Raw genomic sequence first — 25,848 nt, 5'->3', positions numbered from 1 at the left:
CTAGTGTAAAAAGTACAACACATATAAGTTTAGATCTGAACCATTTTGACCATGCACAGAACTTATACTGAACCATTTGACCATGCACAGAACTTAGACTGAAAAGCTATGCATACATGTTGGAGATTTTTTTTTATTTTTTTATTTTTTATTTTTTTAGTGTTTCTATTTTGGAAAGAGTTTACAAAACACCTAGCTTTTGCGAAAATATTTTGGAAGAATTAGTGTTAATGCTTCTTTCATTTTCGTTCTACCACTTTTGTTCAATCTTTTTGTTATCATCGTGATATGATTGATAAATATTCAACCGGTACTTTGGTGAAAGAAATTTCCAATCAACTTTTTTTTTTCTCCAATCAAACTAATTACTACTATAAAGCAACACGAAATCCACACTGCAACACGAATTCCACACTGCATAAATTAGATTGTACTAAGTGATCATTATTGTACTACATGATCATTAAGTAAAACATAAAAATCTATTATAATTTCTTAAAAAATAGAGAATCATTTGATATGTATAAAAAATAAATAATTATAAGTTTTTTTTTTGGTCAACAACTTAAATAAACTAACTCAAAAGAGCTAACGTAATAAATCATTAGTTATTCAACGAATTTAATGATAAAAGAAATTAGTTATTCAACTTAAATAAACTTAAAATTAACGAAATAAATGACAAAGAGAAAGAAAAAATTTAAAATTATTAGTTATTCAAATTCATGTTTCATTTATTCTTCTCATGTTACTGTTAATTAGTCTTTAATATTATAATAGTAGAATTTACCAATTAATATATGTTCTCAATTCGGATAATTACTGTCTATACCTAACCCATTTGTTTTTCACCCTCTTTTATATAAACAGCCTCTCTCTGCCTCCCGATCTCATCACTCTTACACCAATCTCTCTCTATCTATCTCTTTTTAATTTTGTTTTCTCTCTCTCTCTCTCTCTGCTCTTTCCAATCTTTCTTGTCTGAATCCGAAGCTAAAACATGTCCGAGAGACCAAGCCGTCACCAAAGAAGACCTTCTCAGAGCTTCCCGATCTCCCTTGATGACCTCTCCGATATCTCTCTCGCAGTGGCAGCAAGTCCTCCTTCATCCGTTCCTACTCAGCCACCGCGCCACCAGATCCCTCCGCCTTCTCCGGCAGCTCCTCCGGCAAACCACAGCGACAATGTTAGCAAGGATCACAAAGGGAACGCTTCTTCTAATTGATTTCGCTTACCTCAAAAAAATTTAAGTTTAAGCCTTTTTTTTAATTATCGCATAAGCCTTCTTCCTCTGTTTTCTATCTTTCTTTCCGCTTAATAATCAGATTTTGTATGATAATGAATCAAATGTAATTTCGGGTTTATGGTGATATTATTGAAGAATACAGGTGAAAACCTTATCATATTTGAATTTATGAATCAAAATCTGGATTAAACAATATTCTTGATTGTGAAGAAAAAATTACGAAAGCCAAAAAAACAATTTTCGTGTAACGCTTAAGAAATTACACTAATGCTTAAAGAGTATATGTTATGGTACGGTTGACGTTGACCGAGAGATCCGTGGATCTTCTATGTTGAAAGGTGTAAAAGGGCTTTGAAGTACGAAAAAAAAAAATAGTATATTTATATATAAATAGACGCAAACATCAATAAGATTTCTTTTATTTTGATTGTTATATGGATATTTAAACTTTTACTCAAGAGTCAAATATGCTTCTTTCTTCTCTAGTGTGTACCAGTACAATGATGATCTTTAGATGTGTGTGTTTTATTTTTTCTCTTCAAAATTCCCAATTACATATATCTATATTGTTTTTGTTTTTATTGATTCAACTAATTTAGTCAACATACATTTTGGTTTATAAGCTGATAAATAATATTTTGACCAAAAGTAATACTAGTACATTAAATACTCCTTTTAACTGTCAGGGAAAAATGTATTGAAAAAAAAAATGATAATTGATGTCTCCATTGAGCATGCATATACATATAGATCATCTTTATTTTGTCTTTTGAAGTCGCATCTTTATGAAACCTAATATTTATCCATTTAAATGCAGAACGAGAATAGTACAAAATTTTTGTTTGGAATGATTTAACTAAACGAAGGATTTAAGGGACCAAGTGCAAAGGGTAAGCCATACGTAAAAAAAAAAAAATTGCTGAACAAACACTAACCAGAAACGTGAGATTTGACTTTAGTTCTAGTTTATTGTTCAGTTTATGTTTGTATATTTTAATATTTATTGAAGAATTTAAATACAAAACATATAGATATGATTAGTTGACAACTCTATCAAATTTCATAAACAGGAACTGATTTTCGAAGATAACTTAATTGAGAGAAATGTCGTAGCTTAGATGGAGTATCCAGTAAACATCTATACAATAATAGTTACGTAAATTAAAATGATTGAATTCATGTGGCCAGTGGTATTGGTCGCTATAAAGAGTGATCATGTTGCTGGAAGTATATTTAAGTGTTCGAAATTCCAAATTTTATTTGCCTCAATAATAAATAATGATCTTTACTTCTTTTTTTTTTTTTTTTTTTTTTTTAAGTTTTGTTTATAGTATTCTCCATTAGACCGAAAGAAATATATTAGACAGGGAAGAAGTGAATAAAGTGGGATCCAATTTTAGCGGGAGAAAGATTGAAGATTCCGTCGGTGTTCCCAAAGACAAAAAGTAAAACAAATAAATTTGTGAAAAAGGTATATAAATTTTGTAAAAATATCATCGATCAGACGTTGTTTTGTCTCTATCCAAGGAGTTCCTTTTTAATTTTCTTTTTCTATCAGGAAAATATGCTTTTAATTGGATATATAGTGATGTTACGTTATAAATGACTGAAAAAAACACATGGTTGTAATAATTTTCTATATATTTTGGTCAGTATCTATCTATTATGGGTCAATAAAGGTAAAAGTCGGAGGACAAAAGAAAAAAGTGAAATGACCAGTTACCAAAGCCACAAACTCAATAAACTTTGGGTTAGTGTGTTAAAATAGATATGTTATTTTATCGTGATAGTCTTTTACTGTACACTAGTAGTATAAGTTTGGAAAAATGTCATATTTTGCGCATAGTAATTTGTTTTTCTAATAAGTTCTGATTTCCAAGGAAATAAGTATGGAAACGTGCGACCACGTGGTGAATCACGTTGTCATGGGTCCGGCCCAACATAATACCGTTAAACGGTTATACTGTGTCGTCGTTATAAAGCACATAATATTCCTTTTTTTCTATAAAAAAGAGGGATATTCCTGACCAGAATATTATTAACCGGAATGAACCGACATCAATATTGCACCGACCGAGGTATATTGAACCCAGGATATTATTAACCGGAATGAACCGACATCAAGATTGCACCGACCGAGGTATATTGAACCGAATCACCAAATCTTCTTTTTCTTCTTGGCTCTTTGTTGCTACTTAAATGAAGTTAATATACTAGGTGAATGTGTATATTTGTTAAGATTTCTTTCTACATATATCTCTCTCTCGGCATGTATGTCAAAACTCTGTTTCTTGAACTCACATGGGGACTATATAAGGCAGGTGATGGAGAAGAGAACTGACTCTCTTTATATACTTTACAACTATGAAAATAACTGATCCCAGTTGCTGAAACACACACAGTTTAATTAGTCTCTCTGTATTAAACTCCTAATCTCGAAAACTTGTCTCCGTAAAAAACATTTTGGAGTAGTTGTTGTACAGTGAAAAGTATGGCAGACTCGCTGCAGGCAGAGATCATAGTCATTCGTTGTACGTTTCACTCTCCTCTCTTTCTTGTTTATAGCTCTTAGGTAGAGAATCAGAAAGTGATCATCTATAGAATAATCAAGTGATGAACAACCCTTCTTTTATTGTCCATACTATAAAAAGATAAATTAACACACCGTTACATAATCACTCGATAGTTTTGGCATATATTAATGCCTCGTAATGATAGGGTGGAACGAAACAAGGTACGATGTACAGCCCAATCTCTGCCTTTAATTCTTCACTCTTGAGTAACAATAACAAGAACACCTTGGTTAATTTTAAGTGGTGTCATCAAAACCCAAGTAGTTTTTTTTAGAAACAGAGTTGATTAGCTTCACGCTGAAATCCCAGAGTTTCTGTGCCAAAGTCTCATCTCTAGCAAGTTTGCTTGGAGTCACTTCGTTGCAGTCTGCAAAGTACTTTCCTGTTACTCCCTTCACATTTGGATGCAAAGCAACATAACATGTTGTAGCTGCTCCCTGTCAACATTACATCAAGTATCACAATGTTGTTCTCATATTCGTCTTTATTTAGTATCATAGGCATATATAATTTTAGATTCCTCTAGTATATAGTTTTAGTACCTGAGGTATATTTTTCCACAAGTAGAAGCTGAAGAACTTCAAGAATCCTGTGAAAAAGATAGTTTGTTTAATATAAAGAGAATAATTTGAAGAAAAATAGAGAAAAAGGGAAATCTTACTCATTAAAAGAGCAGTGTGTTGGAAGAGATTGGTGAGAATGAGACCAGGGTGAACTGAATTTGCTGTTATGTTTACTCCCTCTTCCTATCAAACAAATGTCCCCAAAATGATTTTTAATTTTAATTTTATGTTATTATCTGAAGTGGTCATGAATTTGTGACAGTATATATGTGTTAATGTGTGTGTGTGTGTGTGTGAAGGCAACCTGAAGTTGACGGGAGAGCTCATTCGCGTGCAATATATTGGCTAGTTTTGATTGTCCATAAGCTCGTTTATCAGAGTAACTGAGAAAAAAACCAAAAGAAGAAGGTTATAAAGATGCAAAGTGAAAGATTAATATCCAAAGTTTCAAACAAGTCAACAACTATAGAATTTTACCTGCAAATATCATTGATGCTGTCGAACTGGATTCCTTCTTGGTTAGTATAGATATGAGCTACTGATGATAAATTCAAAATCCTTCCTTCAACACCACTGGTTTTAGCTGTGCTCTTCATTGTGTCTAGGAGCAAGTTTGTCAACAGAAAATGACCTATATCGTATAAATCCAACAATTAGTTTTTTCAATACATCAGGTTTAATTTCTGAAACTAAGCTTTTGGATTTAAATATATAATTTTTTACCAATGTGATTTGTAGCAAACTGTAACTCAATTCCATCTTCAGAGAGTTGGTATGGACAGAACATTACTCCTGCATTGTTTCTGCAAACACCATTTTTGTGCAATTTATATTAATAGATTACTCTGATAGTTTAATATGTATGCAGTTTTTTTTTTCTTTTTCCTTCACAGATAAACTTATAAGTAAAAACCAAAAAAAAAAAAAAAACAGAAAATATTTTTTTCTTGCTATAATAAGTAGTAGATCTATCTACCAATCTAGTCATACGTGCGTACTCCATCTCCGTGTAACCGTGTTGTTGGGATTTAATAATGGTAGGTAGGTACCAGTACCACAATGAAATATTCACACTGATAACATTATAATTGGCAGTAAAATGTTTGAGAGTGTAAATATACTACTAGTCTTTTTCATAGCATTAAACTTTTTTAGAAAAAAAAAACTTTTTTAGAAAAAGCTAAATAAAACAAAATGATTGGATGTCGTTATTTATTTATTTAACTAAACGTAATTAATGCAGGAATGTTAACGAAAAGAAAACAGTGATAACGTGTTGTTAATGCTGTTAATGTCATATAGTCTATGATCCATCCAAACGCTAAAATCGGCGGTCCTAACGCTTTAAACTGAGTGAGAGGGAGAGAGAGAGAGAGTGTGTACATGAGGAGATTGAGAGGGAGATGGAGGGCATGAAATTCACGAACAAAGGCTTTGATGGATTTGAAGGAAGAGAGATCCAAGTGGAGAAGAGTGACACGTGCGTTTGCGTTTTGTCTGAGTATCTCCGTTTTGGCGTTTTCTGCAGCTCTCATGTTTCGTGCACCAATCACCACATGAGCACCTCTCTTCGACAGTACTCTTGCTGTCTCCAACCCTATACCTCCTGTTCCTCCTATAGATGAGATCAAAATCAAACTGGTTAAAATAAATTTTGCAGAATCAGTGTTAGCAATGACTATATATATATAGAGGATTCCGTGACGTTTTTGCTTAAGATTTTGCGGTTGCAATCTTTTTATTTGAACAATAGACCAAAATTGCGACGGCAAAGTTTTATAAAGCTAATTATATATGAACAAACTATGATATAAAAAAAAAAGTATATTATAGTTCGTGTCAATGTAAGTAAGTAAATATATATGCGCCTATAATATAAAAAGCAAGTATATGTATATTATAGTTTGGAAAACAAACAAAAATTATAAGCTAATTATTTATGAACAAATACAATTTACATATAAACTTGCATAAATCATGCAAGTATATGTGTCAATGTATGTGAATATATATATGCACCTGTGATGATTGCGGTGAGATGAGTTGCATCAATCCCTTGAGTAACCTCTTCAGCTGTTGAAGCTGAACCAAACCCACTTGGTCCTCTTCTCCCAGTGATTAGTGAATATAATCCCATTTTCTTACTTGATTGACGTTTCTACTTTTTGGTATATAGAGATTCTCCCCACAAGAATCAATCTGGAAGAAAGAGAGAGAGAGAGTGAGAGATAGATAGCAAGAGACCAAAAGAAGAAGAAGAAGAGGAGAAGTTTGAGAGAATAAAATGGTACTATGAGAGAATGATATTTATAAGTGGCAAAGAGTTTTATACTACATTAATGCTTTTTTGGTACCTTGTAGTTTTATCGATATTATTATGTGAATCGATCTATGTTGAATATTATACATTTTATTATTTTTGGTACATATCACACCTTTCCACACCGATGTTGAATACTATACATTTTATTTTATTGTGTGTGGATAGATAGTGCATGCACTCTAAATCAAATTAAGAAGAAGTTCACACATCTCTATCGTGCGACAGAGAGAGGAAAACTTATCTTTGTCAATTAAGCATGTCAGTTCCTCAATAAGTTGCGGTTAACTTCTAAGCTTTAAGTCATTATTGTCCTCTAGCAAACCCTGCGATTGGATTCTAAATTGCCGACAGCGTACGGCAGTTGTTTTCTCTAATAAGTTTTCCGAGTTTATTGTTATATACAGTTTGTAACGGTATTTTCTATCATCAGACAACACCACGTATTTAGCTCAAGTTCTAGTGGCATTGTTAGTGTGATCCTCTCCTTTTTCTAGGTGGTTTAATGTCCCCTCGTTTCTATAGTTACAACAAAATAATTTGAATTGTCGTTTTAAAAAAACTTAACATTACCTAGGTAAAACGTAACATTTAGGGATTGATGATGAATCCCCATAAAAAGTTAGAGGGTATTAAGGTGACTTAATAGTTAAATGTTGAAAGAAAATAGGGTTGACCAGAATATTAATGAAGGGTTGGTGAGGAGCCGTTGGTTACTATACTGATTTTTCAGCTACTTGGCATCCTTCTTTCTTCACATGTTTCCCAATGAGTGTTTTACCCAAACCCCTCCTAATTTTGGCGAAATTCTTCTTTTTATATATATATACAGAAATAAGGGCGTTTACAGAACCTACTTTACTTGAGAATATAGGTGAATAATTTAGAAAGTGTTTTACCAGCGGTTAAGAAGATCTTTATTTAGACAAATTGAATATACAGAATGTATTTATTATTTCTCATAGCCCGTGGTCATAGGATATATATATATAGGTGTTCCGTTCACATCCCGTTTCCAAGTTCAGAGAATCCAACTACGAGATTTTGGTTATTATTTTTTTGCCTTGAAAAATTGATTGCTGAGAGAGGCCTGATAATGACTAGTTAGGTGGTAGATTTACACAAAGGTACACACACCACTATCGAGATTAATGCAGTATTTATAATTTTAGTAACCATTAGTTATTTCAATCTTAGCTAATTCTTTATTTTGAAAGTGATTTAACTATAAAAAAAGCCGTCTGATGGAAAACAGATTGTTGAACAACTTGTAATGGTCGTTGAGGCTAGGGTACCTTTTTTGTCTTTTTCAAAGTTGAAGTTAATTTAGCAATTAATATAACGAGTATGATACTTCAAAGAACAGGGATTCAACTTGGTGACAACAAATTAATACTGAATGTAATAGGTTTCATCACACACACTTGCCATGCAAGTTGTAGTCTCCACGAACCGGTTAACAACATATTAACAAATCTACAATAGTAACAACCTACAATACATTTATAGCTGCTTTGGTAAAAAAAAACAAAAAGAAAAGGGGCATTATATGGCTAGATCTATATAGTACCTACCTATTAAGATAGTCGAATTATTATGAATTATGAATAGAATAATGGTGAGGGCATTAACTTACTACAGATCTATCTAACTATTCATATTTTCAGCGGCGAGGGCCGAGGGGCACATGACAAACGGCTCTCCACTGCATGGGGAAGTGATGTAAACCATGTGAGATCAATAACGATATTTGACATTTTTTTTAATCTATATAGTGACAACACTAATAATAATATTACTGTATCATATATGTAAATTAACGGTTATTATTCCACGGGTGTGTTGTACTTAGTTAGCGAGATGTTGATGTCATGTAGTATCATCATCACTAAGTTCGAATCCATTTATCAGTTGGTAAATTAAAAAATCATCTATGATCTAACGCTTACAAATTTTGTAATTTGTATAGTAGACTACACTACATAAAGTCTCCGCGACGCAAAAATCTGTTTGCCATATTGAGTTGACGGAAAAAAAAACATAAAGTTGACTTACAAATGTAAATACGCGTCAATGTACGTACAGATACACACACTCACATACTAACTACATCTACATCTAGTGCCCATACGGATACAGGTAACGCGTGTGCTTTCACATGTACTTGTCCCATATCTTTTACATTTCTTTTGAGTAAGTCGATAATGAGGATGGGCCAGTGGATATTTATGATTTCAATAAAAGGCCCATTTGAGTTGTTAATGGTCTTTTTAGCGAACGGTGAGCATGGCATTTGTCGTAATTCTCGTCAAGATTTGTAACGGTACAAGGGCTACTAACCCATACTGATACAGTAGAGTATACGGTGGAGAAGTAAATGATTTCACACATCAAGTTAAATATCAAGAAGCCATATCACATATTATATACATTAAGATTTGGTTTAAAACTAACGAAGTAAAATATACTCACTAATGCTGTGTGAAACCTACAACAAGCCAAGTGTTTCATCATGAGATCAGAGCAAAAATACGTTCGTGGTCCTTATTTTAAAAAGCAAAATTTTCGCCTCTACGAAGATCACACATAGATCCTGGCAGGACACATTAAATCAACGGTGCTAGAATCACACATACGTTGCTGCTGACCCAAAACAATATGTCAAGATAATGTTATTGGTATGTGGTCCTATCTCGATTTCATTCCAATCAAATTCTAAGCTTAAATTTATTTCCCTCCCCCCCCCCCCCCCCCTAAAACTGACTGCTTTAATGGCAACACTCAAGACAAGGTCTCTTATATTTATCGGTTGTTGTTGTAGTGTTACCATTAACAAAATTAATGGACTTTTAATTTGGCCCATAATTGAGGCCGTAGATATAGAATTATATGATTACGATTGGCCCATTAAGAATTCAAGGGTCTGTTTTGCAAGAAAAGGAATATAGCAAAACAAAATAATATTTACTAAACTTTCGAGGCCTTTATTGAAATTCAAGCGAGAAGGTATTATAACAATTTTTTTTCGCTCTCTCTCTCTCTGTCTCTCTGAGCGGTGTTTACATCTCTCTCTCTCACTGCAGCAAAACCCTAGCTGCTAATCTCTAAATCGGAACCAGAAGAAAAAGATCCGGCGAAGATGTCAGGTGGCTTGGATATGTCACTCGATGACATCATCAAATCTAATCGAAAACCTACTGGATCTCGTGGCCGAGGAGGCGTTGGTGGTAATAGTAGCGGTGCTCGCGGAGGATTCAACGGCGGCTCCGGTTCCAATTCCGGTCCGTCTCGTCGGTTTGCTAACCGCGTAGGAAACAGAACGGCGCCGTATTCAAGGGTCAGCCATTGATTTTATATCTCCCCTTTACCTTCTTCCTTCCAGAATCAGAGAATTCAAATTAGGGTTTTTTTTTTCTTCAAAAAATTCAAAAAAAAAGTTGAGATCTGTTTTCGTTTCTTCTTTGACGAACAAAACAGCCGACGATACAACAACAAGCTCAAGACGCCATGTGGCAAAACGATGTTTTCGCGACGGATGCGAGTGTGGCGGCGGCTTTTGGGCATCAAGCTGCTCCTATCGTTGGTGGCTCCTCAATCGAGACTGGAACTAAGCTCTACATTTCCAACTTAGACTATGGTGTCTCCAATGAGGATATCAAGGTCTGTCTTCAATTTTTCGAATTCGTTATGTTGATTACAATAGATTCAGCCTTAAACAACTGAGCCTTTAGTGTGTTTGTTTGGAGCAGATACGATACTTGAGCCCTTTTCTAATTTAGACTTGTGTTTGTTTGTAGGAGCTTTTCTCAGAGGTTGGTGACCTTAAGCGGTATGGGATTCACTATGATAGGAGTGGAAGATCGAAGGTACTTTGATAAATTAGCTTTCTTTCTGCTTTTTAGGGGTTTAGGACCAATTGGCTTTGTCCTGATCAATTGAAAAAAAAACTGTACTTTCTTTCAGGGTACTGCTGAAGTTGTTTTTTCTAGGCGTGGTGATGCCTTGGCAGCTGTCAAGCGTTACAACAATGTTCAATTGGATGGGAAACTGATGAAGGTTGAGATTGTTGGAACTAATCTTTCAGCTCCCACTCTTCCTCCAATGCTTGCTCCAGCTCAGATTCCTTTTCCTACTAACGGAATTCTTGGGAACTTTAATGAGAACTTTAATGGCAATTTCAATGGGAACTTCAATGGAAACTTTAGGTTTGTGCTGTTTCCAGTTTACTAATTGCTTGGTTAAATATGATGTCTTATAGGGAAACTTCCTGATATCATTTGCTTATTTTTATACTTTGGTTAGACTGGAGACAGCTAAGTGTATTCTGATACGTTGATTATATGAACCCTTTCCCCTATTTAATATATTGGATATGAATGAAACAGAGGAAGAGGAAGAGGGGGTTTTGTGGGACGGCCCCGTGGTGGTTTTGGCGGAGGTAATTTCCGAGGTGGTAGGGGAGCTAGAGGACGTGGTGGTCGTGGCAATGGAAGAGTACGTGATGAAAATGTATCTGCAGAGGATCTTGATGCTGAGTTGGACAAGTACCACAAAGAGGCTATGGAAACAAGTTAAAAAAGGGGAGCAAAAGTCTATTGCATGTCTACATGTATTCCTTCCGTTAGTGCACGATATGCTTTTGTATTAGTATGATCTTTAGATTGATGTCAATGGGTCTGACACCATTGATTAGCTATTTTTTTTTTCTTCTTTCTATTTGTGAGCTTTTTAGCTTTTGCAGTTGGGGTTAGAGAAACAGCATTGTGTGTACCGTGGAACTCAAACTCTTCTAAAGTGTTTATTCAAAACATATCCATCTACTGGTCTCTTGCTAGTGTTTAAGCAGATGATGAAGCTCAGAAAGTTCTGGTGGCAGAGCACCGTAATTTCAAATAATTATCTACCGTTTTCTTTGGAGGTAAGGTGTCTGTTTATATAATGGTCTTAGTTTTTCAGACAGTCGGATTTAAGTGCATATGAATGAAATTGAAATTGCGTGAGACAGAAACGGTGCCATATTCTTCTTTCCCCTCGACTTGTACATTTGGCGAATTTAACAGTTCTATGTACGGCTTAGCTACGAAATTCAAATGGTTTGGTTGTTGGTATTTTTTTTTTGGCGCAACCTGTGAGATTTTTGTTGGAACAATGAAAAATGTAGTGTGGAGTGGTGTGAAAATGAAGATGAATATCACATCATCTCTCTCTTCCGCAAAATTTTATTAAGATTCTGCTGTAATCATATCAAGGCATTGGAATTAAGTTGTAGTTTTTCAGATTTTGTAATCATATCAAAGCAAATGAGATCTACTAAAAGTTTACTTTGTCAATCTAAGATATTAGTGGAACGCGATATCAATAAAACATAAATATATATTACAAAGCTACAAATCCTGAGAGAGCTATTACGACCAACCAAAATAAAACATATATCTATATATATATATTACAACGCTACAAATCCTGAGAGAGCTTTTACGACCAACCAAAAAATAACAGGGTCAGACTCAGTCACTCAGAGACGAGAGACCACAACCTAATTAGTAGTTACCGAAGTTTGAGATAAGTTTGATTTTCAACTTCTTGGCTTTCGACGATAAGATCCTTTTCCTATAAATAAGAAGACAGACAAAAAAATTGTATTATGGTAAAGCCCTACCCCAGTTCATCAAAAACAGCTTTAAAGAACGAACCTTTTGATGGAGTTGGGTTAGTTTCATGACCACCCTTTACTTCGATAAGTCTCCGATCCTGCAAAACCAGACAATGTTAAGTGTCTGTTTCCATGGTTAATGACTTAATGTAGTGTTCAAGAATCAAATCACAAACCATATCATAAACAGGAATTTGGTTGCGCCAATATTCTAGTGATGACATAAACACCCTTCCTGCAAAAATATTAAACAAAAACGTCTTCAACTAAATGCTTTTGACAGATCCCTTTGGAAGTGAAGAAGTTCTACTCTCTATTAACCTGATCTGGACCGTTTCTGTCCCAATGAATCAGTAGACACCACACTGGTCTTCTGCTTCTTCACTTTGTTATCCGGTGTTACCTTTGAATTACATAACAACAAGAGCATCAACTACCATCAACCAACAACATGAATATCATAGAATTATTGGTTACAAGGTATCATTATATTTTATATTTGAACTGATGATTCCCAGAATGTGAAATGTGACAAAAGAGGAAATAGTTACCTCGACATCAAAGTCAATCTTCCTCTTTGTGTTTCCCCATGACAAGTTTTCTTCACTTTCACATGACAAGTTTTCCTCAGCTGCTTGCAAGTCTCTTTTAGGCGTCTTTTCACTTTTCTTTGAACTTCCTTTCTTTCCAGGCTTGCTATTCAAGTCTTTTGAAAGCAGAGTGGTCTTTGTTTCCTTCTCTCTACCTTTTCGCTGTTCTGAAGTCAGTGATTCTTTAGTAGCATTCTTACTTGTTAGTTTTCCAACGCTATCTGTACCAGAATGCCTTCTACCACATCCATCTATCACTTCATCATTGATACCCACACATTCATCTCTTTCTACGTCATCGCTCTTAACATTTTTCAAACCTTCCTTACCACGATCTTTATCATTCGTAGTCGGATTCTGGGGTTTCCTTTTCTTCGTTGCACTTTTGACTTTGGTCTCAGAACAATGACTAGGTTCCACTACATTGCCGGTTTTTTTGAGGGTCTTGCGACTTTTCTTCGAAATTCCTTTCCTTCCAGGTTTGCTACTCTTATCGAAGTCTTTAAACAGGGAATGTGGAGATGCCGTTGTTACCTTAAGTTCACCGTTTAGCTCTTCTGAAGTCAGTGGTTCTCCATTAGTACTTGTACTTGTTACTTTATCCACATTATCTGCATCGGTACGCTTTCTACCACATCCATCCGCTGGCAATATCACTCCATTATTGATAGCCTCAAATTCATCTTTATCTACATCACCGCTCTTAGCCTTATCCAAACCTTCACTACCATGATCTCCATCATTAGTAGTCAGATTCTGGAGTATACTCTCATCGAGTTTCCTTTCACCGTCTTCATTATTGAAAACCTCGCATCCATCTCTAAGTTCACCTTTTTGCTGTTCTGAAGTCAGTGATACTGCAGTAGTAACCGTACTTGTTACTTTATCAGCATTATCTGCACCAGTATGGTTTCTACCAGATCCATCAGCTGGCGATACCACTCCTTTATCGATAGCCTCACAAGTATCATTTTCTACATTTCCGCTCTTAGCCTCATCCAAACCTTCACCACCATGATCTCCATCAGTAGTAGTATTGTGGACTTCACTCGATTCACCACCAAATCTTGTTTGCAGATGAAGGGACTTTCTCCTTGCAGTAATTTTATAACTTGGTCTAGAACCATCTTCAGTATTAGTAGTAATCTCAGCTGCAATCGTGTCAGCCACATTGCTTTCATCTCTTCCCTCAGCTGGACTATCCTCCTCTAAATTCTCTTTCTTGTTATTACATGGAGATAAAATAGGATAAGAAGCTGCAAAACAAACCACATGAGAGCTATTAAGTAATTTATCAGAAAAAAAAAACAGACACACATAAAGATATGTTCTTTCAACTCCTAACCTTTAGCAACTGTCGAAGAGACGGTATTGGTATCAGTGCCTAAGGAGACTCCTCCTCCAAAGCAATTGTTACAAATTTGTTCCCAACAAGGAGGAAACCCGAAGATGAATTCACGGGAAATCTAATCCCAAGAACAAATCAAAGTCAGTCAAAAACATATATGTGTTCTACTTTCTCTTAAAAGCTCAAGTTACACAACAAGTAAAAAGCAAACCAATTAGATTACCTCAGGGGTAAACCCATTTTGAACAACGCGTTCCTTGTTAAGAAAACCTCGGAGAGTGATATAGATTCCATCAGATGCTAAGAGCGTGAAAACATCTAAAGCTTTGATGATTGGAGAAGATGTAAGCACACGCTTTGCTCGTTTCCTATTTAAGGCAAAAAAATCGAAATTTCAGAAAACAAAAATCGAAATTTTCAGTAAACAATGAAACCCAGAAAAAAAGGTCGGGATGTGTCTTACTCGACGAAATCTTCGATTCCGGCAACACCAAATCGTTTGCCTTGGAATTCCTTTGGGCATTTTATCAACCACCAATCTCTCAGTACAACCTATTTTTACATAAACCCCAGATGAATACATAAAAAACGAAGAGTACACTGATTGAATATCAAACACACAAGAAAGAGGAGATGAAGTAAAAAAAAAGCTGACTCACCCTTTTCTGGAAATACGACTTCGAACCATTGTCGTCGAGATTTGGTTCCCGATGCTCAGCCATGGAGCTTGATACTCTTCTCACTGAGCCCTATGAGGAAGATTCGGGGACCTCGAGATTATATTTTTTAGGGTTTTCACTATTTAGAACAATGGGGCTGGAAAAATTGCTTTGGCGGGAAAAATTGCTTTATCCGGTTTAGATTCCCGGTTAGGTTTAATGTTTACTTTACTGTGTGTATCTTGTTACTGTTTTCTGGTTTTTAGATTCTCAGGTTTATTTTTAGAAATTTGTACTACCCTACTCTCTTATGCAGGAAAACAATGTCAAACTCAAAGTTTGGTCAACACACAAAAGTAGAAACACTAGGCAAATGTAAACATAAAATTAGAGATAGATTCTCCAGCGTATACGTACTCTCACATACAGTTTCAGAAGAAGACAAATATACTCAAAAGACTTGGAAAACTTCTGAACCGGATAGAGAAGATTCATGAGTCGTCCCTGTTACAGTTATGCTTATATATGTAGTAAACAGTCATTTTGGTTTCAGTAAACGTCTGGAGGCAGATTCCCTGAGAAAGAACTTTGTTGCTGTTGTTGTGACCTTTGAAGATGGAGTTTCAAGGCGTAGTTGCTTAGCTGATCATTGATTTTCACATACGAAAACAAAGAATAAAATCAGTTTAACTGTTAATTGATTGATTGATCGACAAGATTGATAGTTCGATAGTTACCTCTAGCTTATGAACCTGTTCTTGGTATTGCCCCACCACGCCTTTCAAATGATGTACTTCTTTGGCCTTCTCTTCGTTTTCAGAGCTACGCTGGTGTTGACTCGCAATGGCCCGTTTCAAGATTTGGTTATCATTGATCAAACTCTGTAGAGTTTCCTTTAATGACGCATATTCAAGCTGCAGAAGAATGAGAGCTCTATTCTATTATCATCTAAGCCCTAGAAAAAACTGAGCATTATCAAATGTCATACATAATAAAGTTTTATACCTTCTTTGAGGCATTGGTGTTATGCTTAATGACTCTCTCTACAGCTTCTAAGATCACCACAACACGTTGCCTCATATCATCAATGTTTTTCGCCTTTGACATCTCGGATACAAGTCTATCGACCCATTTAGCTCCGTCAACCATATCCTCATCCCTCCAACTTCCCCCAGAACCATCAAAGGAGCTACTAGCGTCTGTTCTATCCAAATTGCCATTGAAGGAAATTGAGCTTAAACTTTCTTTTGCCTCTTCAAACACATTGTTCTTGTTGCTCAGAACCTCTCTGACAAACTAATTCAAAATCCCACCATAAATAAAGACTACATAAGAAACAAAGTCCAAGAACATCTTTCTCACATTCCATATAGCACACAGTAACATTGACTAATGTTGCATCAAGTGCCTCTACAATCCATTAGCTTTGATAGTTGAAGACAAACCAATCAATGCCTCAAATGGATACACAAAACTGTCACCTAGTTCATTTCATGAAAGGAACACTTGTTTCAACACTGTACACACCAATCAGCACAATACACCTTTTTCATGGAAGATGAACTTTAAGTAAACGAAAAGAGCAATTTATTCATCGGCTAAAAAATGGAAACTTTATCACGCTTATATTAAACGAACCTCAGGATCCATGGTAGGGAACATATGGATCAAAGATGCAACCGGGTCGTCGGATCCAGAGCCGGTTTCATAAGAACGGATCGGCGATCCAAAGGTCGACCATTTGGATCTCTTATTGGTCGGGGAAGATGAAGAGCCGAAGTAATCATCATACCCGACCCGTTTACCGCAAACACCTGTAGACATTTTGTAACGCAGAGCAATAATCCTAAAACCCCCTCAAAGGATTTGACTTTTTTTTTGACAAAAGATGAAAAACCCCAGAATCTGAAGTTCGATCTGGGATGATTATTGATAAAAGAATTTGTTCAGATCGATTAGGGAACTTGTGTGATTTTGAAAGGGAGAGAATTTGCTGAAGGTTTTAATCTGGGGATATGAAACTATTTCCCAGCCATTGCTAAAGTATATTACACAGTGATGAAGAAGAAAAGATGAAGACGAAACAATTTTAACTACTCAATAAATAGTATTTTAGTTGGTAATATGACAACAAAGTGGCTGTAGTTTAGTGGTAAGAATTCCACGTTGTGGCCGTGGAGACCTGGGCTCGAATCCCAGCAGCCACACTTTCTTTTTTCTTTTTTTTCCCCTAAGAAAGATATAAAACGACGGCGTTTGGTTATCGTACCAAACGACTACGTCTTGAGTCAACCTCCATCCATCTAAATCAGATAGTCTTCTTCGATCTGCTTGGTAGAGTCCGAGAGTGAGAAAGAGAAGAATCGAAGAAGCAAGTCTGTTGTTTGCGCTCTCGAAGGTAAAATATTCAGAGATTTACTTTGGTTTTTGTGGTCTTGTCCTCAAATAGGGATTGTCGTGAATTTTTGTGGATCTTAGGCTTGACGTAGTGTAGAGAGATCTGATGACACTCTTTTTTTTTTTTTTGGGGGTGTTCCATTGTTGATGTCTTTGATAATTCAGATCCTTTCTCATGACTGTATTTTGAATTCTCGATCTCGTGTTGTCGAAAACGGATCAATCAAGTTTTTTAAAATGCTCAATCTCGATCTTGTGTTGTGGATATATTCTGCTATATGACCCTAATTATTGTGAGCTATTTGGTAGTCTTGAAGATAAAATAGAATGTTAAAAAGTGTTGGTGATTTCTGATTACCAATGGCTTCTCTCATATATTTTAAATTGATGTGGTTGGTGTTACAGATGTTTGACGATCAAGACCTAGGCTTCTTTGCCAATTTTCTGGGGATTTTCATCTTCATAATGGTCATTGCATACCATTTCGTGGTGGCCGAACCAAAATTCGAATGATATTTTGAGGTTTCATCTTTTGTTGGTTTCTTCTACAAAACACTTAGAAATGTGACCAGAATCAACATGTTGTCCTTATCATTCCATAGGGCTTGATGTTTTGCCTCTAGATGAGTAATCAATGTATCTCGACAATGTGGTTTTTGATTGATATAAGAGTTAAAAGACTAATTTTTCCCTAGTGCTCCATCATGCAAGTTTTTGGTATGCAACCTTTGTGTTTAGAGCATACACGAGTGAATATCATATACTCACGGTTTTCTCAATTGGTTTAGGTCGTCTCTCTGGCTTGATTTTCTTGTGTCACAGTCTTGACTGGTTCTTAAAATCGGGTATTTGAGAAAACAGACTTAATTAGCTTTGTAATTTGTTAAAGCTACAAAGCTAAAATGAGCTTCTCCATATAATCAATGGTTTACTACAGGTTTAACTTGTTTCACGCTAGCTTAATGTGCATCCACATTTACGATGTTTATACAGTCTATGCTCACTGAAGGATTACCTGCGATTATGTTGAGTACATACGCATTTCATCCTTTAACTCTCATAATTAGGTTGTTTGAAACCCTTTGTTGTGATACTTATTGTCTATTGCATCGATCTATTAGTGCACCACCCTAGGGTACATGTTGAAAGAATGTTCGTTCTAAACTTCTTTGCGTCTCCATGCTCCTTGTTAGGTGAATGTTCATGCTTCAGTGTCTTGTTAAATAGTTACTTCTATAGCTCTCTCTTTTTGTAGTCTTGGTAGAGAGTTGGTTGAGATTTTACCTCTTCAAATTAGCCTTGAACGCTTTCTGGTTGTAACCAATTGGATGTGGCTCCTTGTAAGTTAGAACTTTAGGATAAGTTTTGGTGCCTTTTGGGAGTCTTCTTTGAGAAAGAACCCTAAAGCAAAGCCTGTTGTAGTGTGGCATAAGAGGGTTCTCGTCTACTGTAACAAAACTCAGAGCTATCGAGAGTTTTGTTCAGAAAACAAAGAACCAGGGATTGGATGATTGTCCCATGAACTGGCTTGAAGAAGAGAAGTGCTGGCTTGAAGTAAAGCCACAACAATGCCTATTTGAACCGTCCATTACATATGTCGTTTGAAAACCGCCCATTACATTCGTCCCATTGTTAACCATAAAAAAGCGGTTCAATCTCGGATCATTTATATAACTCAATCAGATTATGTTTTACCAAATTCTTTGCGAAATTTAAAATACGCTCCCATTAAAAATATAATTAGTATATTATTGCTTTTTACACACATTAAAAAGATAAAGTGTAAAATATATTCGGGATACTAGAAAATATTGATTTTGGAATATTAACATATTTAAAAATATAACAATGAAGCTTTTTTATTTTTTTTTTTGGTAAAGAAAAAGAAAAGGAAAATGATGTTAGCAAAAGATAAGGAAATATCGCACCGAACTCCTGTAATTAACATATTCAAATAAGGAAAAAATATGATCCGCATATTTAGGAAGATCAATGTATAAACGAACCCGCACGTGGAAGAGAGAGAAGATAAGCTCCCACACAACTTGCTCTCAAGGTACCTCACAAACCAATCAAAATACTAAAAAAATTGCCAACGTGTACAAATTAGGGTTTTACCTCACAGCCATCGAACATTCTCGAAACTTTTAAAACAGCCTGGCACCTTAGATCTTAACTCTCAATAACCAATTCTTGACCGTCGGATCAAACTCGAGTCTCAACCCAAGGCTCTATATAAACAAATAGCTTCTCCCTTTGTTTCTTACTAAAAATAAACCCTAGCCGCTCTATCGTCTTCTTCGTTCTCTATTCTTTTTGTTCGCAGTCTCTGTTCTTAGATCTCCTGTAGTTTTCCGATTTTTTAAAAAAATGTCGGGTAAAGGTGAAGGTCCAGCAATCGGTATCGATCTCGGTACTACTTACTCTTGCGTCGGAGTATGGCAACACGACCGTGTTGAGATCATTGCTAATGATCAAGGAAACAGAACCACTCCATCTTACGTAGCTTTCACCGACTCCGAGAGGTTGATCGGTGATGCCGCTAAGAACCAGGTCGCCATGAACCCTGTTAACACCGTTTTTGGTACGTATCTCTTTGGTCTCTCTGATTCTTCAAATCTAGATCTCTTCATCGTAGTCTTGTGTTAGTTAGATATATACTTGTTTTGTAGTGAGATCTGGAATATAATCTTCTATGCTGGATTTAGGGTTTCATCAGTAGATCTTTTATTAATTACTCTAGGTATATTTTGTTCGTTGAGCTCGACAAGTTTTGTTTTATTACTATTAATAGCTATTATCTTTTTGGATTTGTTAGGGTTGTTAGATCTTTATTCATTGCTTAGTGATTATGTTTCAGATCTATATTGCTTTGTTTACTGATTAGTCTGTATACTTAATTTGTTTGTTTTATTGTGATTTTGCAGATGCCAAGAGATTGATCGGTCGTCGTTTCAGTGACAGCTCTGTCCAGAGTGACATGAAATTGTGGCCATTCAAGATCCAGGCCGGACCCGCCGACAAGCCAATGATTTACGTCAACTACAAGGGTGAAGAGAAGGAGTTCGCTGCTGAGGAGATCTCTTCCATGGTTCTCATTAAGATGCGTGAGATTGCTGAGGCCTACCTTGGTGTCTCTATCAAGAACGCCGTTGTCACAGTTCCTGCCTACTTCAACGACTCTCAGCGTCAAGCTACAAAGGATGCTGGAGTTATTGCCGGTTTGAACGTTATGAGAATCATCAACGAGCCCACAGCTGCAGCTATTGCCTACGGTCTTGACAAGAAGGCTACCAGCGTTGGAGAGAAGAACGTTCTTATATTCGATCTTGGTGGTGGTACTTTTGATGTCTCCCTTCTTACCATTGAAGAAGGTATCTTTGAGGTCAAGGCAACAGCTGGTGACACCCATCTTGGTGGAGAAGATTTTGACAACAGAATGGTGAACCACTTCGTTCAAGAGTTCAAGAGGAAGAGCAAGAAGGACATCACCGGTAACCCAAGAGCTCTTAGGAGGTTGAGAACCTCATGTGAGAGAGCGAAGAGGACTCTTTCCTCCACTGCTCAGACCACCATCGAGATCGACTCTCTCTACGAGGGAATTGACTTCTACTCCACCATCACCCGTGCTAGATTTGAGGAGCTCAACATGGATTTATTCAGGAAGTGTATGGAGCCAGTTGAGAAGTGTCTACGTGATGCTAAGATGGACAAGAGCACTGTTCACGATGTTGTCCTTGTTGGTGGTTCCACCCGTATCCCTAAGGTTCAGCAATTGCTTCAGGACTTCTTCAACGGCAAAGAGCTTTGCAAGTCTATCAACCCCGATGAGGCTGTTGCCTACGGTGCTGCCGTCCAGGGAGCTATTCTCAGCGGTGAAGGTAACGAGAAGGTCCAAGATCTTCTGTTGCTCGATGTCACTCCTCTCTCCCTTGGTTTGGAAACTGCCGGAGGTGTCATGACCACTTTGATCCCAAGAAACACAACCATCCCAACCAAGAAGGAGCAGGTCTTCTCCACCTACTCTGACAACCAGCCCGGTGTGTTGATCCAGGTGTACGAAGGTGAGAGAGCCAGAACCAAGGACAACAACCTTCTCGGTAAATTCGAGCTCTCCGGAATCCCACCTGCTCCTCGTGGTGTCCCTCAGATCACTGTCTGCTTTGACATCGATGCCAATGGTATCCTCAACGTATCTGCTGAGGACAAGACCACCGGACAGAAGAACAAGATCACCATCACCAACGACAAGGGTCGTCTCTCCAAGGATGAGATCGAGAAGATGGTTCAAGAGGCAGAGAAGTACAAGTCTGAGGACGAGGAACACAAGAAGAAGGTCGAGGCAAAGAATGCACTTGAGAACTACGCTTACAACATGAGGAACACAATCCAGGATGAGAAGATCGGTGAGAAGCTCCCCGCAGCCGACAAGAAGAAGATCGAGGACTCTATTGAGCAGGCGATTCAGTGGCTCGAGGGTAACCAGTTGGCTGAAGCAGATGAGTTCGAAGACAAGATGAAGGAGTTGGAGAGCATCTGCAACCCAATCATCGCCAAGATGTACCAAGGAGCTGGTGGTGAAGCCGGTGGTCCAGGTGCCGCTGGAATGGACGATGATGCTCCTCCTGCTTCAGGCGGTGCTGGCCCTAAGATCGAGGAGGTCGACTAATCTTTTGGACTTTGACCTCTCTCTCTTTATCTCTCTATCTTTTACATTTGATCGCTTAAAGACTTTTTATGTTCGGCTTTTTTAATGGAGCCTATTTTGTGGTGTTTTTTGGTTAGTTTTTTTTGAACAATGTCTGTTTTTGCCTAGTTATTATGACTTCGGATAAAATCAAAAGTTCTCTATATTCTCTCGTTTATTCTTAATTAGGATTAGAATCTCGCTTAATTCGCCTTCCTTATACGTACTTGAATAGTAATGATTTCTCTAGCTTAACATGGCCCTTCGATTCTTAAGTAATGCTCTTAAGTAAACATTCTGGTTTTGGATATACAAACGTCAAAGATTAAACGAGGGGCTTTTTTACTTTACCATGATGGATTTTACTAACAAAAGAAATGCAAACTTTTTAGAGTGTGGTAAACTAAAGAGTTGCATTTATATAAGAGTTGCACAAAACTGCATTCAATACATGATATTTTGCAACTGATACACATTATATATGTATGTATGTGCATTTTTTATCTTACAATTTCAGATAATTTCATAAGAAAGTATCTGTAATAGCGTAAGAGATAGAAACATTATTATGTACGGGTCAAAAATAATAGACATCCTCTATTTAATTGTGTAATCTGATTGATAAACATTATTCACCACGGGTTGAAAATTAGATACTTCCTCTATATTATTATAGTACTTTATGGAAAATTTTGTTTCTACTCATGTTTTACAGTACTTAATGGAAAATTATAGTACCACGGGTTTGACAGTACATTATGGAAAATTTTGTTTCTACTCATGTTTTACACTCAGTCAAGTAGGCCCCCAATCAGTAAAAGAATAGCCTCAACACGGCCCACACAGCCAATGAACTGCTTTTAAAATCTCGTATAGGCCCACTAACTCTGCCACAAGATCTTACGTGGCAATTGATAACCCGACGTTCATATATGAACGTTATAGCATTTTTCCAATTCTCCACACGCGCCTTTCCGTTTTCGGACAGTATCACTTTTTCCCTTTTCTTGTCCTTGAACAAATCAGCTTTAAGATTTGGAAAAAGTTATCCACCACTTTACAACCGTCGGATCAATCCCAAACTTAATCTAACGGTTCATACCACATTACAGGAACATTCTGGAAACATAAGTCTCAACCCATATAAAGGCTCCGATGCTCTTCTCTTCACAAACCTAAAAAAACCTCGCTCTCTTCTGTGCTCTGAAAACTCTTCGTCTCTTTTTCTCTTTACCTAAATCTTTCTTTGTTTCTCGATAAAAATGGCTGGTAAAGGAGAAGGTCCTGCGATCGGTATAGATCTTGGTACCACCTACTCTTGTGTCGGAGTGTGGCAACACGACCGTGTTGAGATCATTGCTAATGATCAAGGTAACCGGACCACGCCGTCTTACGTTGCTTTCACCGACACCGAGAGGCTGATCGGAGATGCAGCTAAGAACCAGGTCGCCATGAACCCTGTTAACACTGTCTTCGGTATGTAGTATACTCTCATCTTAGTTAAATTACGAATTTTTAGGGTTTGTATGAGGATGATTTTTAGGGCTTGATGAGTCAAATTACTTCTTTGCGTTATACTATTCCTGTGGATTTGTTAAAAAGTTAGGATCTTTATCTTCTCTGACCAAAGAATTTTAGTCTAAGTTGATTGATTTGTAAACTCATCTTATTACATACTCTGTTCTTAAATCTCTCTCTCGCTGTTTCGTGTTGGAGTTAAATTGCGTATTTTTCGGGTTTATATGATGATGTTCTTTTTTGTTTTTTTTTTTGTTTTGGGTACAATTATTATATGATTTTGAACTTCTTGTGAATTTGTTGAAGTTAGGATTCACTTTGATTTTGATTTTTGTGTGTCCGGTCTATTGATTTTTGGTTTTGTATAATTTTGACAGATGCAAAGAGGTTGATTGGTCGTAGATTCAGTGACGCATCTGTCCAAAGCGACAGGAAGTTGTGGCCTTTCACCATCATCTCTTCAGGAACTGCTGAGAAACCAATGATCGTAGTCAACTACAAGGGTGAAGAGAAACAGTTTTCCGCTGAGGAGATCTCTTCCATGGTTCTCATTAAGATGCGTGAGATTAGTGAAGCTTACCTTGGCACCACTATCAAGAACGCTGTGGTCACCGTTCCTGCTTACTTCAATGACTCTCAGCGTCAAGCCACAAAGGATGCTGGTGTCATTGCTGGTTTGAATGTTCTGCGTATCATCAACGAGCCCACTGCTGCTGCCATTGCCTACGGTCTTGACAAGAAGGCCACCAGCGTTGGAGAGAAGAACGTTCTCATCTTTGATCTTGGTGGTGGTACTTTCGATGTCTCTCTTCTTACAATTGAAGAAGGTATCTTTGAGGTCAAGGCCACTGCTGGAGACACTCATCTTGGTGGTGAAGATTTCGATAACAGAATGGTTAACCACTTTGTTCAAGAGTTTAAGAGGAAGAGCAAGCAGGACATCACTGGCCTCGCAAGACCCCTTAGGAGGCTGAGAACAGCTTGCGAGAGAGCAAAGAGAACTCTTTCTTCCACAGCGCAAACGACCATCGAGATTGACTCTCTCTATGGAGGAGCTGACCTCTTTGCTCCAATTACCCGTGCTAGATTCGAAGAGCTTAACATGGATCTTTTCAGGAAGTGTATGGAGCCTGTTGAGAAGTGTCTCCGTGATGCTAAGATGGACAAGAGCTCAGTCCATGAAGTTGTTCTTGTCGGTGGTTCCACCCGTATCCCCAAAGTTCAACAGCTTCTCCAAGATTTCTTCAATGGTAAAGAGCTCTGCAAGTCTATCAACCCTGACGAGGCTGTTGCATACGGTGCAGCCGTCCAGGGAGCTATTCTCAGCGGTGAAGGAAACGAAAAGGTTCAAGACCTTCTCTTGCTCGATGTCACTCCTCTCTCCCTCGGTCTTGAAACTGCTGGTGGTGTCATGACCACTTTGATCCAGAGAAACACAACCATCCCGACCAAGAAGGAGCAGGTCTTCTCCACTTACTCAGACAACCAGCCGGGCGTGTTGATCCAGGTGTTCGAAGGTGAGAGAGCCAGAACCAAGGACAACAACCTTCTCGGTAAATTCGAGCTCTCGGGAATCCCTCCGGCTCCACGTGGTGTGCCTCAGATCACTGTCTGCTTTGACATTGACGCAAATGGTATCCTCAACGTATCTGCTGAGGACAAGACCACCGGACAGAAGAACAAGATCACCATCACCAACGACAAGGGTCGTCTATCCAAGGACGAGATCGAGAAGATGGTTCAAGAAGCAGAGAAATACAAGTCTGAGGACGAGGAGCACAAGAAGAAGGTCGAGGCCAAGAACGCTCTTGAGAACTACGCTTACAACTTGAGGAACACCATCCGTGATGAGAAGATCGGTGAGAAACTTCCCGCGGCAGACAAGAAGAAGATAGAGGACTCGATTGGCGAAGCAATCCAATGGCTCGAGGGTAACCAATTGGCTGAAGCTGACGAGTTTGAAGACAAGATGAAGGAGTTGGAGGGTGTTTGTAATCCGATCATCGCTAAGATGTACCAAGGAGGAGCTGGTGGTGAAGCCGGTGGTCCAGGTCCCCATGCTATGGACGAAGATGCTCCTCCTGCCTCAGGTGGTGCTGGCCCCAAGATCGAGGAAGTCGACTAAGTTGTTTCTTAGTCATCGTTTTGTGTTCGTTTTTTTGTGATTTGTCTTTTTTATTTGAGCCAAGTAACTCTCTGTTTATTGTTGTTTGGTGACCCTTTCTCTTTAAAATGCTTAGTGGTATAACTGGTTACATACATATCTGTGTCGAATTCTTCACAGGGCTACCAAT

The 25,848-nt window shown here is 37.4% G+C and overlaps 8 protein-coding genes and 1 non-coding gene across 10 annotated transcripts; 6 read left to right on the top strand and 3 right to left on the bottom strand.

Moving 5' to 3' along the window:
* Positions 1-882: 882 nt before the first annotated feature.
* Positions 883-1,405, top strand: LOC109128427 (uncharacterized). The gene has a single exon (XM_019234702.2). It carries the CDS (start codon positions 1,001-1,003, stop codon positions 1,223-1,225), a length of 225 nt encoding a protein of 74 aa, XP_019090247.1. The 5' UTR covers positions 883-1,000; the 3' UTR covers positions 1,226-1,405.
* Positions 1,406-3,857: 2,452 nt separating this feature from the next.
* Positions 3,858-6,868, bottom strand: LOC104734264 (short-chain dehydrogenase TIC 32 B, chloroplastic). Of its 2 annotated transcripts, XM_010453797.3 has the most exons (8): positions 6,402-6,868; positions 5,766-5,997; positions 5,106-5,185; positions 4,860-5,013; positions 4,687-4,765; positions 4,481-4,565; positions 4,362-4,408; positions 3,858-4,256 (listed from the first exon to the last, which is right to left on the bottom strand). In XM_010453797.3, the coding sequence occupies exons 1-8, from the start codon at positions 6,517-6,519 to the stop codon at positions 4,056-4,058; spliced, it is 996 nt and encodes a 331-aa protein (XP_010452099.1). In that variant the 5' UTR covers positions 6,520-6,868; the 3' UTR covers positions 3,858-4,055. The 2 variants fall into 2 exon arrangements, with proteins under 2 accessions (XP_010452099.1, XP_087338654.1); XM_087482528.1 differs by having other exon boundaries at positions 4,362-4,565; positions 6,402-6,731.
* A 2,800-nt stretch (positions 6,869-9,668) lies between these two features.
* LOC104734263 (THO complex subunit 4B) lies at positions 9,669-11,522 on the top strand. The gene is made up of 5 exons (XM_010453796.3): positions 9,669-10,039; positions 10,180-10,362; positions 10,500-10,568; positions 10,666-10,907; positions 11,088-11,522. The coding sequence occupies exons 1-5, from the start codon at positions 9,842-9,844 to the stop codon at positions 11,275-11,277; spliced, it is 882 nt and encodes a 293-aa protein (XP_010452098.2). The 5' UTR covers positions 9,669-9,841; the 3' UTR covers positions 11,278-11,522.
* A 519-nt stretch (positions 11,523-12,041) lies between these two features.
* On the bottom strand, positions 12,042-15,189 carry LOC104734262 (kinetochore-associated protein KNL-2 homolog). Its single transcript, XM_010453795.3, has 9 exons — positions 14,953-15,189; positions 14,757-14,845; positions 14,517-14,661; positions 14,291-14,411; positions 12,907-14,201; positions 12,677-12,758; positions 12,532-12,590; positions 12,396-12,453; positions 12,042-12,312 (listed from the first exon to the last, which is right to left on the bottom strand). Exons 1-9 carry the CDS (start codon positions 15,013-15,015, stop codon positions 12,278-12,280), a joined length of 1,947 nt encoding a protein of 648 aa, XP_010452097.1. The 5' UTR covers positions 15,016-15,189; the 3' UTR covers positions 12,042-12,277.
* Positions 15,190-15,290: 101 nt separating this feature from the next.
* LOC104734261 (uncharacterized) lies at positions 15,291-17,012 on the bottom strand. Its single transcript, XM_010453794.3, has 4 exons — positions 16,591-17,012; positions 15,958-16,248; positions 15,690-15,866; positions 15,291-15,594 (listed from the first exon to the last, which is right to left on the bottom strand). Exons 1-4 carry the CDS (start codon positions 16,774-16,776, stop codon positions 15,502-15,504), a joined length of 747 nt encoding a protein of 248 aa, XP_010452096.1. The 5' UTR covers positions 16,777-17,012; the 3' UTR covers positions 15,291-15,501.
* A 75-nt stretch (positions 17,013-17,087) lies between these two features.
* TRNAH-GUG (transfer RNA histidin (anticodon GUG)) lies at positions 17,088-17,159 on the top strand. The gene has a single exon. It is a non-coding gene; the product is annotated as a tRNA-His (tRNA).
* Positions 17,160-17,754: 595 nt separating this feature from the next.
* On the top strand, positions 17,755-18,043 carry LOC104734260 (dolichyl-diphosphooligosaccharide--protein glycosyltransferase subunit 4B). Its single transcript, XM_010453793.2, has one exon. The coding sequence runs from the start codon at positions 17,755-17,757 to the stop codon at positions 17,860-17,862; it is 108 nt and encodes a 35-aa protein (XP_010452095.1). The 3' UTR covers positions 17,863-18,043.
* Positions 18,044-19,357: 1,314 nt separating this feature from the next.
* On the top strand, positions 19,358-22,200 carry LOC104734259 (heat shock 70 kDa protein 1). The gene is made up of 2 exons (XM_010453791.3): positions 19,358-19,933; positions 20,277-22,200. Exons 1-2 carry the CDS (start codon positions 19,720-19,722, stop codon positions 22,016-22,018), a joined length of 1,956 nt encoding a protein of 651 aa, XP_010452093.1. The 5' UTR covers positions 19,358-19,719; the 3' UTR covers positions 22,019-22,200.
* Positions 22,201-22,974: 774 nt separating this feature from the next.
* LOC104737801 (heat shock 70 kDa protein 2-like) lies at positions 22,975-25,813 on the top strand. The gene is made up of 2 exons (XM_019234430.2): positions 22,975-23,512; positions 23,932-25,813. Exons 1-2 carry the CDS (start codon positions 23,299-23,301, stop codon positions 25,677-25,679), a joined length of 1,962 nt encoding a protein of 653 aa, XP_019089975.2. The 5' UTR covers positions 22,975-23,298; the 3' UTR covers positions 25,680-25,813.
* Positions 25,814-25,848: the final 35 nt, after the last annotated feature.

This window comes from Camelina sativa, chromosome 13 (assembly GCF_030686135.1).
Source record: "Camelina sativa cultivar CO46 ecotype springtype chromosome 13, ASM3068613v1".
NCBI lineage: Eukaryota > Viridiplantae > Streptophyta > Magnoliopsida > Brassicales > Brassicaceae > Camelina > Camelina sativa.
The sequence above is the reverse complement of the archived record's forward strand: the minus strand, read 5'-3'. Positions and strand labels throughout refer to the sequence as shown.